Source organism: Gallinula chloropus (assembly GCF_964237585.1).
Source record: "Gallinula chloropus genome assembly, chromosome: 4".
NCBI classification, from domain to species: domain Eukaryota; kingdom Metazoa; phylum Chordata; class Aves; order Gruiformes; family Rallidae; genus Gallinula; species Gallinula chloropus.
In genome coordinates, this window is record NC_140088.1 from 39467738 (window position 1) to 39484030 (window position 16293).

Below are 16293 nucleotides of genomic sequence, written 5' to 3' on the forward strand. Positions count from 1 at the left end.
GCACAGCGGCCCATGACTACTCTGCGAGGCAACAGCAATGGAGCAGGAGGGATGGTGCTGAGATGGTGCTTCAAGGGCCCAGCAGCACGTCCTGGCCTCTTTGGTGAGGTGCCAACCTCGGTGAAGGTCCCACAGCTCTGGGGCCTGAGCATGAGCATGGTGGGAGCAGCAGAGGAGGAGAGACTGGGATGAGGAACAAACTCTCAGCCCAGAACGGGATGTCCCAGCTTCCTCCTGGAGAAGGGGATGCCGCCAGCGGGGAGGCCACAATCCCTCCAGACAAGTGTATGCAGCAAGGAGCCGATCCTGGCACTGGTCCCACGGCCATGCCAGGCTCAGGGCCTAGTAGCATAGCCTGCCAACAAGAAGAATGGTGCCTTGGTCTCCAAAACCGTTCCAGGGCCTGACCTCCTCCTGAATAAACACAGTTGGTACAATCATGGGGTAGAACTTCTGGTATTTCACTTTCTTAGGAACCTTCCCATTTTTTAAATGATGTAGTTTCCTGGGGCTGCCTTGGGTTCCCCATCCCTTTTACCCGTGTGCTCTCCATGTCCCACCATCTCCCTCCTGACCAGGAGCTGCAGGGCTCCCCATGTCTCTACACCAGCTCTGCACATCTCATTTCCTTTGACTACCCTGGGAGAAACCAATTTATTAAGAGTAGCCAGTACCCCCTGAATATCTTTCACCCAGCTATGCCCTGTCTTGCTCTAGCAGCTCTCTCTGCCAAACTAAGGTGCTGGCTGATACCATTCCTGCTGTAGAATGGATGTGCCCAAGCCCAGCAGAATGCTCTGCTGGCCAAAACGTGCTCCTCCCTTCAGTCCCAGGTGCCCTTATATCACTACCCAAGGACTGACCTCCAACACCAGACTAGCTGCACTCAGACTAGCCTAGAGGCACCAAGCCAGTAACCCTCCCCAGCCAGCCACTTTGATGGGGGAGTGATGTCAGGTGGTGTAGAAAACAGCCTGGGCTAACTCAGCTCACCTGTGATGACTGTTTGGGGAGCTTGACTCTAGCCTGACCAGAACCAGCACAACCACTTGTGACTGGCCGGCAACTGGATTTCACTCCAGTCACCCCAACTCTTTGGGCCTGGCCATACCAGCAGTTCTTTCTGCAGCAATGCCTAGGCCCGACCAAACCTTGAGAAGCCAATTTCGCCAGAACGCTGTGGGAAATGGTGTAAAAGGCTTTATTAAAGTACAGGAAAAGCCCATAGGCTCCAGCAGGCAGGGGCAGGAGGCCATGGCGAGGGGCAGCAGCTGGTGTCACCCACAGGGACAGCCCAGCAGCCAGCAGCGCCCTGCCACGGGGACACCCTGTTCCTGGCTGCCCCCCGGCCTCCAGGCATCTCCTGCCCTGAGTTGGCCGTCCCTTCAGGGACAAGGAACGACTCCTGTGGTGCGGCAGAACCAGAGGGTAACAGGAGTGTAGGAGAAACCCATTGTGCTCCTCTTCTCCCTGCTGTCCTCCCAGCTGTATTCCTCTGTGACCCTCTTCAAGGCCTCCTCTCACTGGTGCTTCTTCTTGGGCACTGCTCGCTCTGAGAGCCCCATCATGCCAAGCAGGGACAGGCAGCGCTGCAGCCTCCTGGCGCGCATGAGCATGCCCAGGGCCTCTTGCTGCGGCTCTGGCACGAACGTGGCCGTGGGGCTGTAGCAGTTTGTGGGTGCCCGGCCTGAAGGCAATGGGGTGGAGGCCACCGGGTAGGCGAGGGGTGCCCTGCGCTGCTTCTGCGCAACCTGGTCTGGCTGGAAGTGGTGCTGGGCTTTGAGGAGCTGGACGTTGGCACGGCCCATCCATGTGGAGCCAGTGCCGGTCGACAGGCCTTTGGACAGTGACTGATGCACTATTTTCATGGAGTGTTTCACTGCCACAGGGAAACTTTGCAGCCTAACCTCCAGGCATCGCCTCGCGGTGTGCACCAAGAGTTTGTTTTGGATCTCTGGGCTCAGTTCCAGCCTGGAGATTCTGTCAGGCGCTGCAGCATCAGGCCGGTTTGTGCCCGCCAGGTCAACCTCAGGCCTGCCTTGGGTGGTAGCGGAGGTGGTCCAAAAGCCAGCATCTTCCTTTGGCGGGACTGAAGCTGCAGCTGCTGCTGGTCCCATTGCTGGTTCTGCTTCCTCCTTGTCCAGGGATGAAGCAGGAAGCCGGGGGAAGCCCTGCCTCTGTAGTAGCCTCGCATTGGGGAGAAGGATGCTGTCACGCATGATCATCCCCTGCACTGGTGGTTGGCAGTCGGAGCAGACATTGGTGTTGGCACCCAGTGAAGCATCCAGCTGCTGGTTGCTTGCACAGAGGTCTGGGGCAGATGTCTGCGTGGCGGTCGTCTTCTTGCACATGGGTGCAGGAGGAAGCACAGCCTCCCGAGAGCTGCACTGGCTGTGAGACTCCTGCTGTTCCTTGGCAAGGTGCTGTGCTGTGCTGGCCCAGCCCACGGCCTGGAGTCCCCATGCCCTGTGCCCCTGGGGAAGCTGCAGGTCCAGAGGACTGGGCATTGCTGGGGGGCACGGCACCAGCAGAGCCAGGGACTCCTCAGTGGGGCTGGGTTCATTCCACAGCCTTCGGTCTTCCTTGGCTCTGATGACACCTACAATGGCGTCTGCCTTCCTCTGCATTGAGGGGCACAGTGTGCGCCGTGGCAAGGGCTGTCTCTGTCCCGGACGGATGAGTTTTGGCAGGATGCGGCGGCCCTGCCGCTGCGCTGCTTGCTCCTGGGACAGCTGCACTGGCATGGGCAGGGCCCCCAGCTGCACTTCCAGTCTTTTCCTTGCCACGTGCATCTTGAGAGCTGACCAGGCTGCGCCAGCACGCACGGGTCCGAGCGAGCAGACGGATTCCATCTCGACGAGGGCTGCTCTCTCCAGGATCAGGTCAATGTTGTCCTGGTTCTCAGTGGTGCTGAGGCTCCCAGATGAAATGGAGTTGCAGGTGTGGCGGGAGAGGCATCCCCGCTTCTCCCGATCCTGCTTTGGCAGCTGCTGGATGTGAGGGTCCAGCGTGGCCGAGGAGCCTGAGCCTGGTGAAATCCATGACCTGAGCCATGCCAACAGCATTGGTCGCTGCCACTCCTGGGTAGCCACACCACAGTGAGGGTAGTGGTGGTCTGCCTGCACTTTGCCAACTGCAAGACAGGGAGGGGTGCCTGAGCTATGGAGCTGGGGACACCGATACCCCCCAGAGACTGTCCCCCCGCCTGCTCCAGGGGCCAAGCCCTGCCCTGGGGTCATTCCCAGGTACACCCGGGGCGCAGAGTGGACCTGAGGGGACTTACTGGGCTTCAGCGCTGTCACTCGCTGCCACCACCTCCGGCATTGCTGGTTGAATCTCTCAACCTGCGGGCAGAGAAGCAGAGTATAGTATGCACCCAGCAAGGGCCAGCCCCTGTCCCTGCCGCCTCGAGTGGCCCCCTTGGCCCCAGGTGCCCCTGTACCTGCTGGTGTAGAGTGGTGGCGATAAGGAACACCCCAGCAGTCAAGAGCAGGATGTCGAGGCAGTAGAAGAAGGTGCTGTTGCTCACGGTGCAGAGTCTGTCAGTGATACACATGATGCAGACGGGCTGGCAGTGCCAGGGGGAAACCAGGAGGTCACAGAAGTCCTGCCTCTGGTCACCCTGCGCTGAGCACTTTTGCCAAATGGGTTCTGGGTTTTGTTCCCCAGGGACCAGGGGTTTTGTCTGCTGGGTGTGGTCCCCGGAAGAACTGTGATGTCACCGGAGAGTCACTGAGACCTTTGTGACATCACCACTTTATAAGAGGGGACAGCTCTGCCGGGGCTCAGTGTTGTCCTCGTATGCAGCAGACAAGGGTCTGCAGGTGAGGGGGGACACAGGACTCCCATCCCGCAGGCTCCCTGCCAAGAGTGGAGAGAGGGTCTGTCAGACAGGGTCATCAGCAGGCCCGGGACACCAGACACGACCTGCTGCACCCCAACATCTGTGCTGCCCCTGACAAGAGGCCAGGAACCACGTTCCTGCCTTCCCAATTGCTGCCTGTGCCTGTTGTGTCGGAGAGGTGAGTTCCCATCCTACCTGGAGAGCCGGAGCACACACAGACGACCCTGGTGTCACCTGGGTGTCTGGCTTGGGATGCCCCCCAAGTTTGTGGCAGCACAAGCACAGCCCCAGGGCCAAGCACTTGCCTCTTCAGCAGCTTTGCTGCTTCCTCAGGTCACATCTCCAAGGGCAGGTCATCATCTGTGTGCCTCTTGGTTTTGCAGCTCGAGATGGCATCGGAGGACAACATGCCGGGATGCAGCAACTCTTCCCCTGCTGCCAGCCCCAGCCAGGAGGTCCTGCCCATGCTGCCGGCTTCCTTGCAGAGCCCAACCTGCCCCATTTGTCAGGAGACCATCACTGACGAGGACTGCGTGAGCTGGTGCAGGCACCTTTTCTGTTTTGCCTGCATAATGGAGGAGGAGGCCCATGTGAAAAGCGTGTGCCCAGTCTGCCAGGGGTCTTTCCAGTACGTCTTCCACAAGGTGGGAGTCGATGAATATGAGGTGCACAGGGTCGTCCCAGACAGGAGGAGGAGGAGGCGGCTATCTTTACGCCCCTTTCCAGAATCGAGGCAGGGTGATTCCTCAGACACTCTGCAAGGTGAGTTTTCCAGTAGTGAGGAAAGCAGTGGCCAGGCTGGCACCTCAGAGCAGCACCAGAGCAGGGCCCTGGTGCAAGACCACAGCGGGGCCCCAGCGTAAGACCAGAGCAGGGCCCCAGAACAAGACCAGAGCAGGGTCCTGGAGCAGCATCAGAGCAGGGCCCTGGAGCAGCTGCAGCAAGATGGTCACAGCAGGGATCAGCAGGCTCTGTGATACAACACCAGGAGAAGCAGGAGGCAGCCACAGACTAGACCTCCAAGGCCCCAAAGGGCTGTCCTGGCAGTCTCTGTGAGGAGGACACGGCAACAATGGGCAGGCCGGGATTTCTCCAGCAACCAGCATGAAACAAGGAGCCACTACCGACTCCAGTCCCACAGCCCTGCCAGGCACAGGGCCGGGTAGCACAGCCTGCCAACCACCGAACCGGTACAGGCCACCTGTTCCAGGGCCTGACCTCTTTCTAAATAAACACACTTTGTTCTCTCACGGGGTAGAACTTCTGGTATTTCAGTTTGTGGCCGCTGTGTCTTGTGCTGTCACTGTGTGGATGTGTGTGCCCAGGGCCTCTTGCTGCTGCTCAGGCACGAATGTGACCACAGGGCTGTAGCAGTTCATGGGCGCCGGGCCTGAAGGCGATGGGGTGGAGGCCACCGGACAGGTGAGGGGTGCCCCGCACTGCTTCTGTGTAATCTGGTCTGGCTGGAAGTGGTGCTGGGCTTTGAGGCGCTGGATGTTGGCACAGCCCATCCATGGGGAGCCATTGTCGGTCGACTAGCATTTGGGTAGTGCTTGATGTAGCATTTCCATCTGGTAACCTTCTGTGAATGAACTGGGGCTGCTCAGCCTGGAGAAAATAAGCCTGAGAGGGGATCAGATCAGTGGTTATAAATACCTGAAGTGTGGGACACAGGGGGAAATGGCCAGCCTCTTCTCAGTGGTCTGTGGGGACAGGACAAGGGGCAATGGCCTTAAGCTGGAGCACAGGAAGTTCTGCACCAATATGCAGAACTTCTTCACAGTGAGGGTGACAGAGCCCTTGGACAGGCTGCCCAGGAGGGTGTGTGTGGAGTCTCCTTCTCTGGAGATACTCAAGCTCCGTCTGGGCACTGACCTGTGCGACCAGTCCTAGGGACCCTGCTTTGGCAAGGGGGTTGGAGTCAGTGAGCTCTGGAGGTCCCTTCCAACCCCTACAGTTCTGTGATTCTGTGAAATCCTGTTGTTACGTTACACTGACGTCAGAGCGCGTGGAGAACAGGCTGTGCAACTAAAAGCTGAGGTTGAGGTCATGCAGAACTCCCAAATGGTGCTGCTGGTGGTGCGATTCGATGCGAGGGTCGATTTGTTAGTTTGTTTATTCATGTGAAAGGGAAGCCAGGAACTCCCTGCATTGCCTTTCGTGGTGGGATCCCTGCCTGCAGTGCTCATGCGAGACTTGTGGCAAGGTGTTTCCCTGCTGGTTTTGGTAACAGAGCCATCGCTGCTGACGAACCCGCGATGCATGCCAGACTTCCTCTCGAGGCCGGTCGCACAGCTCTGGGGTGCAGCAGCTGGGAGCTCTGTCTTCCCTTTACCGTCCTCACCTGTCTCTGGGCTGCCCGTTCGCATCGCGCCCCACGCTGTGTTCTTCCATAGCTGAATGATTTGAGTCCACCCATGACTGAAGTAAGAGATCTGGAACTTTAAAAATCTCGTGCCTGGTGGGAGAAAGGAGCAGAGGTTTAAAGGAAATCCCTCTTTCTCTCTTCAAACTTCTGCTGCTTGTTGTACAAACTTTTTGCTTTCCAGAGCAACTGAGCAAAGCCACCGCATTTCATCTTGTCTGTTTTCTGCACCAACTGTCTGGTAGCTCTGGTTTTTCCTTGCTGGAAGCCTTTGCTCACTTGGTTCTCTTCCTGCAACAACTGCCTCTGCAGGACTAAAGCATTCCTCCCCCGATTTTAGTGTACCTCCTCTCCAGCCAGAGGCTGGATGTGTTCCTCAGCCTTGCCCTGCACCCCTTCGGAATTCCCTTGTCCTTGGACTAGCCCAAATTTGGCCCTGCAAAGGGCCTGTGTTGGGCTTTGTTCCAGCTCTACTGCACAACACTACCTAACTGCATTAGCTGTCTTCTTTTATACCCCATGTTTGGGGGAAAATGTGCAAGGAAAGCAAGCAGAAAGGATGCAGCAGTGACTTCCCAGAGGAAATTCTTCCTGCTTCTCTTGTAAGATAGGGCAGCTCAAACTCTTTCCATTTGGAAGAAGGATGTGTGGATCGCTGGACTTTTGGTTTTCTGCAGCAGATGACTTCTGAGGAAGGGCCAGCGGAACAGCCTGGTCTTTGTAACAGTGGTGGCTTTGGGTTCTTTCCCTGCTGTAAATAAAGCTCTGCATTTCAAATTTTTAGCTCAAGTTGTTTGCTTTTTTCCCCTTGTTGCTTACATGTCAGCAGGGCTAAATCCCAAGACCAAATCCCTCCGTTGTTCCGGTATTCCAGCCTTTCTTTGCAGAGGAGACTGTTTCCATTTTTACGGCTTGCCCTGCGACCCTTCGAATCCCTCCAGAGCCCAATAACTAGGTATGTTTTACAACCCTTTTATTAAACCAGCTGGAGCAAAGGCTTCTGGCACAAGGAGTGCAGCGGGAGCCTCCTCCATCCACTTGGAGGATAGTTTATCTGTGTCCTGAGGCTCGTTTCAGGAACCAATTTTAGCACCATGTAGAAAGTGCTCAACCCTCTGAAGCTTTGAGCCTGATACTGCAGTCGTTTTTCGGAGGCGTAGGAAGCAGAGCGCGCAGATGTTCCTCATGCCTGCCCGGACCAAGGTGAATATGCCAACGGCTTGGGGGTGTTTTTCTTGGAAGTTGCAACAAACCCAAGAGCTGGAACTGAGCTGCAAAGCATTACTTTAAGCCTGGTTTTGCAGCGTGGTCTAAACCCATGTCTCCAAACCGTTACGTACAGGGTAGCTTAGGCTTTTCGTGAACGCCATTGCCATGGTTGGACCCACCAGCTGAGGAGTTGTCGTGGTTTTATCCCGGCTGAGAGCCAAGATCCACGCAGCTGCCTGCTCCTTAAAGGAAAAGAGCAGGGGAAGGGGGAAGGGGGGAGGAGGGGGGGCGCTGGCGAGAGGCAAGGGAAGGGAAAAGGAAGGGGCAAATAACCCCAACACCAAGAAACTAAAAGGCCCGCGGTTTGGGATAAGGACAGTTTACTAAAATAGCAGAAAGATAAAATATGACAATGCTAACAGGACTTTAAAGCAAAAATATATGAAGCTGTTGATGCACAATGCAGTTTCTCACCATACCCACAACTCAGGCCGTGACACCCAGAGCCATCCCAGAACCCGACTGTCCCCCAAGAACCGCGCGTCCCGGAGCTGCCCCTGTTCTTCCTCCCCTCAGCCCCCCATTGCACTGAGCAGGACGTAATTGACATGGAATACTCTCTTTGGCCAGTCTGGGTCACCTGTCCTGGCTTCGCCCCTCCTTTCTCATGAATAGGGAAATACGAAGAGCTGAGAAAGTCCTTGACTGTCTGACAGCAACTAGAAACATCAGGGTGTTATCAGCACTGCTCCCATTTTAACTCTCAAACACCAGCATTCCATCCGCTGCTACAAATGAAGTTAACTCCATCCTGACCAAAACCAGGACAGGAGTCCAGCTGTAGCGATTGTGGGAAAACTGCTTTTGGTAAGAAAGAGGTGAGGGGAAATACCAGTGGCGCTCACCCTCCAAACCCATGCGCTCACCGTCGCTTGCTGGGAATTGATGGAGGACAGGGCCTGTGGGTCTCCGGGAAGCTGTAGGTGCCCGGGGTTTGACCAGCATCATGTGGAAAGGGAGAGGAGGGGATGGCCGTGCCCTGTGATTTGTCCTCAGCCAAGGCCATCTGGCATAAGGAGTTGATGGGCGTGCGTCCCCGACTGCCGTGCTCTGCCGAGCGCTTTCAGCCTACGGCCCCAACCTGTGGCACGCTCATTGGAAACCTCCCATGTCAGCCTGGTCTGCTGGTCTGCTCCTGCTACTGAGCAGCCTTCCTCCCCTTTTGGGGAGGAGCCCGAGGGCAAGACAAAAAGAGTTCAAGGGCTAGTAAAATACTTCCTTGGAGTGCTTTCACACAGCCACTCAAAGCAAAGATCTGTGTATGACACAGTGACATGCCTGTGCCACCTGCAAGCTTGTGGCTGAGCTGATGGCCCTGTCCCCAGTCTCCCCACAGCCCTCCCATAGCCTCCCCAGCATCCCAGCAGCTGGCATCAGCTGGGAGCACATTGCCAGCTCTTGATGGGGAGTGACTGGGGCGAGATGGGGCACTGGGCTGCGTCCCCTGTACAGTCCCCACAGTGTCCCCAGCACCCCTGGGACCCAGAGAGGGACTGGCCAGGAGTGGCCCTGTAGGGATGGGGACCTGCTTGTGTCATGTGGAAATGAGGATGGGGACACACCAGGGAAATGAGGGACAGGTGGGACGCAGTGGGTAGGGATGGTTGGGTGGATGGATATGAGGATGGACAAATGGGTGGGTGGATGGATGGATGGGTGGGTGGATGGATGGATGGATGGATGGATGGATGGATGGATGGATGGATGGATGGATGGATGGATGGATGGATGGATGGATGGGAGGTTGGGCTTGTTCGCTCTTGGGGTGCCTTAATTGCAGCATACCAATAATTAAAGGGCTCCTACAGGAAAGCGGGAGAGGAGCTGTTCACCAGGGAGTGCAGGGATGGGAAAAGGGCAATGGCTCCAAGCTGGGAGACGCAGGGGTAGGTCAGACGTTAGGCAGGAATCCTTCCCGGGGAGGGGGGAGGCCCCGGCACAGGGTGCCCAGAGGAGCTGTGGCTGCCCCGGGATCCCTGGCAGGGCTCAAGGCCGGGTTGGATGGGGCTTGGGGCACCCCGGGCTGTGCGGGTGTCCCTGACCATGGCAGGGGGGCGCAGGGGGGGTCTGAGGGCCCTTCCCAGCCCCGGCCGTTCCGTGGCTCTATGACGTCTCGCGCCCCGGGCGACCGGTTGCCGCGGCGACGGGGACGCTGCGGCGGAAGTGACGTTACGGGGGGCGGGCCGGAAGCAGCGGGCGGGCCGGGAAGGGCCGGTGCCATGGCAGAGCTGGAGGCTGCGGCGGCGGGGCCCGCGGCCGGGGGTAGCCCGGAAGCTGGCAGCGTCAGCACCGGCAGCGGGTGGCGGCGTCCCCACGGCCCTCTCCAGCGGTACTACGGACCGTCCGCGGCCGAGGCGGCGGCGGAGACGGTGGCCCCGGACCCCGCCGACATCAACGGACCCAACTTCGACCCGGAAGTGTTCCTGACGAAGGTGACCTTTGACCCCCGCGGACCCCGGGGTCGCGGTGCAGGCCCGGCCGCGGGAGGCCCCTGGCAGGGACCCCCGATGGGCTCCCTTTCCCCGGCGTCCCGGCACACCCGGCCCGGGTGGGCGCCCTTCCCCCGGGAACCCCGAAGGGGTCCGGGCGGGCGGGGCCCCCGGAAGACCCTCAGACCCCCCCAGGGCACCCCAGGAGGGGCGGCCCGGTGCCATTGGTCTCTCCGAGCCGCTGTGCACTTCTCCACCCGGTGCAGTCGGTATCGGGGCCCGGGGGCTCGGCTGGGGGGGCGGGGGGCGGCTGGCACTCCTTGGGGGGCACCCCACAGGGCAGAGGGAGGCTCTTGTGAGCCGTTTCAAGACCCGGGGCGGGGGGGGACGGTAAAGGGCCCGGGGTCAGTTAGTGCTCTTGTGGGGGGGCAGTTGGTAACCAGGGAGGGCCTCGGGGGGGTCAGTCAGGGATTTGGGGTCAGCTGAGGGTCCTGGCAGGGCTATGGAGGGCAGTTAAGGTCCTGTGGGGGCGATTGGAGCCTCTGAGGGGTAAAATGGGGGACTGCGGGGGATGGTGGGGCCCACAGGGTGGGCAGTGGGGTTGGTGGGCAGTGGGGTTGGTGGGCAGTTTTGCTACTGTTGCCCCCCACCCAGGTGCGCAGCGAGTGTCCCCTAGGGGAGTTGTTGGCCCGTGAGGCCGAGCTGGGGCGGGAGATCCGTGCCCTGGACAGTGACATGCAGACGCTGCTCTATGAGAACTACAACAAGTTCATTTCTGCCACCGGTGAGCGCCCAGTGGAGGGGACATGGGACTCTGGGAGGGACTGGGGGGGAGTTCCTGAGCAGCTGAGGGACCCCAACATCCTGCTCCTCCTTCCCAGACACCATCCGAAAGATGAAGGTTGACTTCCGGCGTATGGAGGCAGAGATGGACGATTTGGCTGCCAACATGGCTGCCATCAGCACCTCCAGCGCCCGCGTCAGCGCTGCGCTGCAGGACCGACACCGCCGCGGCGCCCAGCTTGCTGGTACAGAGATGGGGGGACTCCAGGCAGCAAATCTGTGAGGGGGCACACGCACACACACAGATCCTGGGGTCAAGGGGACCCTAGGGGGCAGACCTTGAGGGCAGGGGAGATGGAAGGTGGCTGGTGGGACCTTGAAGGGTGGATCTGGTGGTGATGGGGGGAGGGGGGAAGGGCAGATAATGGGGAGGGGCAGATCCAGGGGGTGGGGAGACCCCAAGGGGGACGGATGTGAGGGCATATAACAGGGGGGTGGTGGACCCCAGGGGGGAAAATCCAGCTCCTGACCCCACCCCTTTCTCATTTCCACCCCCTCACCCCCAACTCTGTTCCCGCCCCCCCAGGGGTGCAGGCACTGCTGCGGAAGCTGCAGTCCCTCGTGGAGGTGCCAGGGCGGCTGCGGCGGTGGGCAGCACCGGGAGCAGAGCCTGCACGGGCCCTGCGCTGCCACGCTCGCGCCCGCGCTGTGCTGCGCCACTACCGGCACCTGCCCTCCTTCCGCGCCATCGAGGATGAGAGCCACGCCATCATGGCTGACCTGGCCCAGCGTCTCCGCGCGCGCCTCCGGTGCGTCTGCTCTGGAGCCTGCTGGCAACAGCTCTGGGAAATGGGGGCGGGGGGTTCACTCTGGAACCTGCTGACGGCAGCTCTGGGAGACAGGTTTTTGCTCTGGAGACTAACAACAGCCCTCCCAGTAAACCCCTTCCCGGAGGTGATGGGGATTGTGGTACGTTAACTCTGAAACCTACCGGTAACAGTTGCAGGGTGCAGCTTGGGGCTGTTCCACCTGGAACCATATGGTACCAGCCTCAAGGAAGCATCCCAGGGAGGGGGCATTTCCCTGGGAGTGTGCTGATGCTACAAAGTGCTTTTGCCCTTTGGTTTAACAGTTACTGTTTACTCTGGAGCCTACTGATTCCTTCCACTGCTTAGTCCCAGTTTTCTTTTGGTGCTGCTGTTAACGCTGGAACCTCCCACCATTCCCAGTAACCCCCGGCGTTCCCCCACCCGCAGGGATGACACCTTGGACCCCAAGGAGCTCACCGAGTGCGTGGAGATGCTGTTGCAACTGGAAGAACCGCCCGAGGAGCTGTGCGAGGAGTTCCTGAGCCACGCTGGTGCCCGCCTCGAAACTGAGCTGGCAGTGCTGGAGGCCGAGCTGCCCCCGTCCGACCCCTCCGGCACCGCCGCCACGCCACCCCCTGCCTCCGACATCCTCGACTTCGTCGACCGTGGCAGCTCATCCTTCGTGGGCAACCTGTGCCTCCTCGCGGCCTCATACCGCAGCCTCTTCGAGGGGCGGCCAGGGCCTGGAGACGGCCGCCTGGAAACCTTTGCGGCTGCCCTCACCGCCCGTTACTTCGAGCTGCTGGAACGGCGCCTGGCGCTGGAGCGGGGCCTGGGCGACACCTCGCTGCTGGTGCGGGCGCTCGACCGCTTCCACCGCCGCCTCCGTGCCCTCCTCGAGCTGCTGCCCGCGGCCGGGGCTGAGGCGGGCGCCGCGCTGGTGGCCCGGGCTGCGCGCGAACGTGTGGATCGCTACCTGCGGGCGCTGCAGACCTTCTTCCTGGGGTGCCTGGGTGACGTGCGCCAGGCGCTGGCAGCCCCTCGGCCCCCCGGCAAGGAGGGTCCCGGCTTGCCCGACCTCCTGGCCACGCTCGCCTCCTCGGTCCTGGGCCAGCTCAAGGCTGTCCTGGCCTACGTGCAGCTCTTCACCGCCAAGGATGTGGCCTTCGCCAGCCTGCCCTACTTCAAGGTGTGCTGGGGGTGGGGGCACAGGGTGGCATGGGGCAGTTTGGGGGGGGATGTCGCTGGGGCAGTCTAGGGGTGGCGCTGAGACATTTAGGGGATGTGCAGGGCAGGGCTTGCATGAGGCAGACTGGTGGTGGGCATCATGGGCAGTTTGGAGGTTGCACAAGGCATTTTGGGGGACATGGGGACGGTTTAGAGCTCACACCGGGTCGTTTGGGGGCCTCAGGGTGGTGGGTTTGGGGTGTAAGCCCCCCACCCTGGTTTTGGTTGCAGGGGGAGTTCTGCGTGGAGGCGGTGCGTGAAGGGCTGGTGGTGGCCTTTGTGCGCTGGCTCTGCCGCACCGCCCGGGGCTTTGCCGATGGCCCAGCCGAGCGGGGGGCTCCTGCAGCCCCCCCCGCCTTGCTCCTGCTCCTCGCCCGCCTCTGCCTCGACTATGAGGCCACCACCATCAGCTACATCCTCACGCTCACCGATGAGCAGTTTCCACCCCAGGTAAACCCCCAGATGGCTCCAGTTGCTCCCAGAATGTCCCTGAGCACTGCTGCACGCCACCCTACATGTCCCCGTGTGCCTTGTACCCCCAGGACACAGGCCCGGCGGTAACTCCGGGGCCGGCGCTGTGCGCAGAGGCACGAGGAGCGGCGCAGCGGCTGCTCGACCACTACGTGCAGGTCCAGGGCGCAGCGGTGGCGCAGATGCTGAGGAAGAGCGTGGAGACACGGGACTGGCTGGGCACTGTCGAGCCCCGCAACGTTCGTGCTGTCATGAAGCGCGTGGTGGAGGACATCACCGCCATCGACGTCCAGGTTGGGACAACGCCAGGAGCCCAGAGGGGCTGGGCAGGGAGGGGGCTGAAGTCCACCCAGGGGTCCCAGATGGTCCCTGCAGAGATCCTGAGGTCTCCAAAGGGTTCAGGGGGGTCCCTGAGGTCACCGTAAGGTCCTTGAGGACTTCAGGTCCCTAACAAACCCTCTGGGATCCCAGATGTCCTACAGGGTCCTGGGGATGGGGCTGAAGTCCCCAAGGGTCAACAGGGAATGTCTGAGGTCTCCGTATGGTTCTTGAGGATCTTGGGGGACCCTGGGCGGTTTTGCAGGGGTGGGTCCCAGGGGGTATTTTGGGTGGATTCTGAGGGCGCACTGCTGCAGGTGGGGCAGCTCTTTGAGGAGGGAGTGCGGCGGGCGCAGAGCAGCGACTCCAGCCGGCGCGCCTTCTCCGTGTACAGCAGCTCACGGGCCCCCGGGCGCTACGCACCCAGCTACACCCCCAGGTCAGCCCTGCCACCCCCCGGGGACGTCCTGCCACCTCTCTCCTCCCTGTGTCACCCCTGCAGTAACTGCTGTGTCTTCCCATGACCCTCTTGTGTCCCTGGACTGTCTCAGTATGTCATATGTCCCATGACTGTCTCGTCCCTTGGTGTCCTGTGCTCGTACTCACGTTCCCTGTCTGTCCCCACATCCACCACCCATCCTTGTGTTCCCTGTCTTTGTGTTCCCACACCGTTCCTGCATCCTCTGCCCATCTCTGTGTCCCCACCCCCACGTCCCTGTCCCCATATCCCCTGGCTTTCTCTAATACTTGACTGTCCCCATGTCCCATCCCAGCGCTCCCATGGACACCCACCTGCTCAGCAACATCCAGAAGCTCTTCTCTGAGCGCATTGACATCTTCAGCCCCGTTGAGTTCAACAAGGTGAGGTCGCGGGGACATCCCCGTGTCCCCAGGGGACCTAAACTGCTACCTTTCTGGCTCTCACCTACCTTTGGTGTCCCCACAACCCAGGAGTTGGGATCCAAGGGATCCACAGGAGCTGATGAGTGGGACAAGAATGTTCCCATCATCCCTAGTCTCCCCTGTCCCGGGTGCCAGGACCTGGGGGTCCCTGCATCTGACAAGATGGGCAAGGGTGTCCCTATGTCCCTACACTGACTTGATTCCGGGCCTCCCCTTGTTGCCAAGAGCCAGACCAAAGGTGTCCCCATCCCCCTGTGCCACGTGTCCCCCATGTCCCCATGCTGTTGGGACTTGGGGCCTCCCTGACAGATGGAAGGAGCCCTCCACCCCTGTGCCACACATCCCTGCTGTCCCCACATGTCATAACTTGGGGGATCCCTGGGAACCAGTGACCAGGATGAGAGTATCCAAGGAGCTGATGTCCTGGAGAGGGGTATCCCTGATGTCCCCAAACCCCTGTGCAGATGTGACTCGAGGCCTTCCCACCCTGGGGACATCCCTGTACAGCACGTCCCTGCTGTTCCCTACATCCCAGGTGTCGGTGCTGACGGGGATCATCAAAATCAGCCTGAAGACGCTGCTGGAGTGCGTGCGGCTGCGGACACTGGGGCGCTTTGGGCTGCAGCAGGTGCAGGTGGACGGGCACTACCTGCAGCTCTACCTCTGGCGCTTCGCCGCCGACGAGCGGGTGGTGCAGGGGCTGCTGGACGAAGTGGCTGCCAGCGCCGCCCACCGCTGCCTCGACCCTGTCCCCATGGAGCACAGCGTCGTCGAGCTCATCTGCGAGCGCGGGTAGGACGTGGGGACACTCAGGGTAGGGGTTGGCGTGCGGCATCGCATTGTGGGGGGGAGGCAGGGACAAGGGGTGTGAGGGGGGCGGTGTCAGCGGGGAGGGGGACACGTCTTCAGTCCTGTTGCGTACCTGGGGACAGACCCGTACCCCCTGAGTCCCCGCATGTCCACCTATCCTTCCCCCTCCTGCAACACACAAGGACGTCATCCCCTATCCCTACCCCCAGCAATGTGCAGGGCTACCTCCTGTTTCCCTAAACCCACACAGGGTCACCTTGTGTTGTCAGCCCCCAGCCCTGGTAACACCCCCCACTGTGCCCCTACCCCAGTGCCACCCTCAGCGTGTGCTGTTACCCCATGTTGTCCTGCAGCCTTGGTGACACACCATGTCATCCCCCACCTTGGTGACAGCCCTCATGCCTGGGATCACTCCAACCTGGCCCTTTGTCACACTCGGGGACAATAAATAAAGCGTTTGTGAGCTGTGCCTCGTGTCCTCCATGGGGGGGGGGGGAGGGCACAAAGGGAGAGAAGCCTGGGGGCCAGCAGGGGCGGTGAAGGGACTCACGCGCTGGCCCTTGGCCACCGCTGTCCCGAGGGGGGAGTGGGGCAGCCCTGGCCCCTCACCACCTCGCACAGGTACCCAGGGCCTCGCAGGAGCATGGGGGCTGCCTCCCTGCGCACCCCAGCTGCTGCCCCACCTTGGGGCCGGCACAGCTCGTGCAGCTCCTGCTGGGAACCTAGGGGGGTCGAGGGGTTAGGACGGGGCCAGGGGCGCAGGCAGAGCCCCCAGCATGTGGTCAGGGAAGGGATTCCCCACCTCGGGGCTGGGGTGACAGATGTGGGTGGAGCTCGGGGACAGCCAGCGCATTGGAAGGCTGAGTCAGGGTGAGGCAGCAACGCACCAACAGTGATGAGAGACACAGAAAGAACCCAAAAGGGTCCTGAACCCTGGGGGAACCTTGGTGGGCACTAAACAAAGCACTGGGTGACTGGGAGGGTCAGTAACTCAGTGGCTGCCCTGCAGGTATAAATATTCACGGGCTACAGGTGCGGTGGGAAGGATCAATCCTTTCATCATGG

At 60.6% G+C, this 16293-nt stretch overlaps 1 protein-coding gene across 1 annotated transcript; it reads left to right on the forward strand.

The window, feature by feature from the left end:
• The first annotated feature begins 9687 nt into the window (after positions 1-9687).
• VPS51 (VPS51 subunit of GARP complex) lies at positions 9688-15250 on the forward strand. Its single transcript, XM_084263437.1, has 10 exons — positions 9688-9910; positions 10562-10691; positions 10789-10935; positions 11277-11499; positions 11947-12688; positions 12958-13176; positions 13269-13490; positions 13833-13954; positions 14289-14376; positions 14954-15250. The coding sequence occupies exons 1-10, from the start codon at positions 9698-9700 to the stop codon at positions 15212-15214; spliced, it is 2367 nt and encodes a 788-aa protein (XP_084119563.1). The 5' UTR covers positions 9688-9697; the 3' UTR covers positions 15215-15250.
• The last annotated feature ends 1043 nt before the right edge of the window (positions 15251-16293 follow it).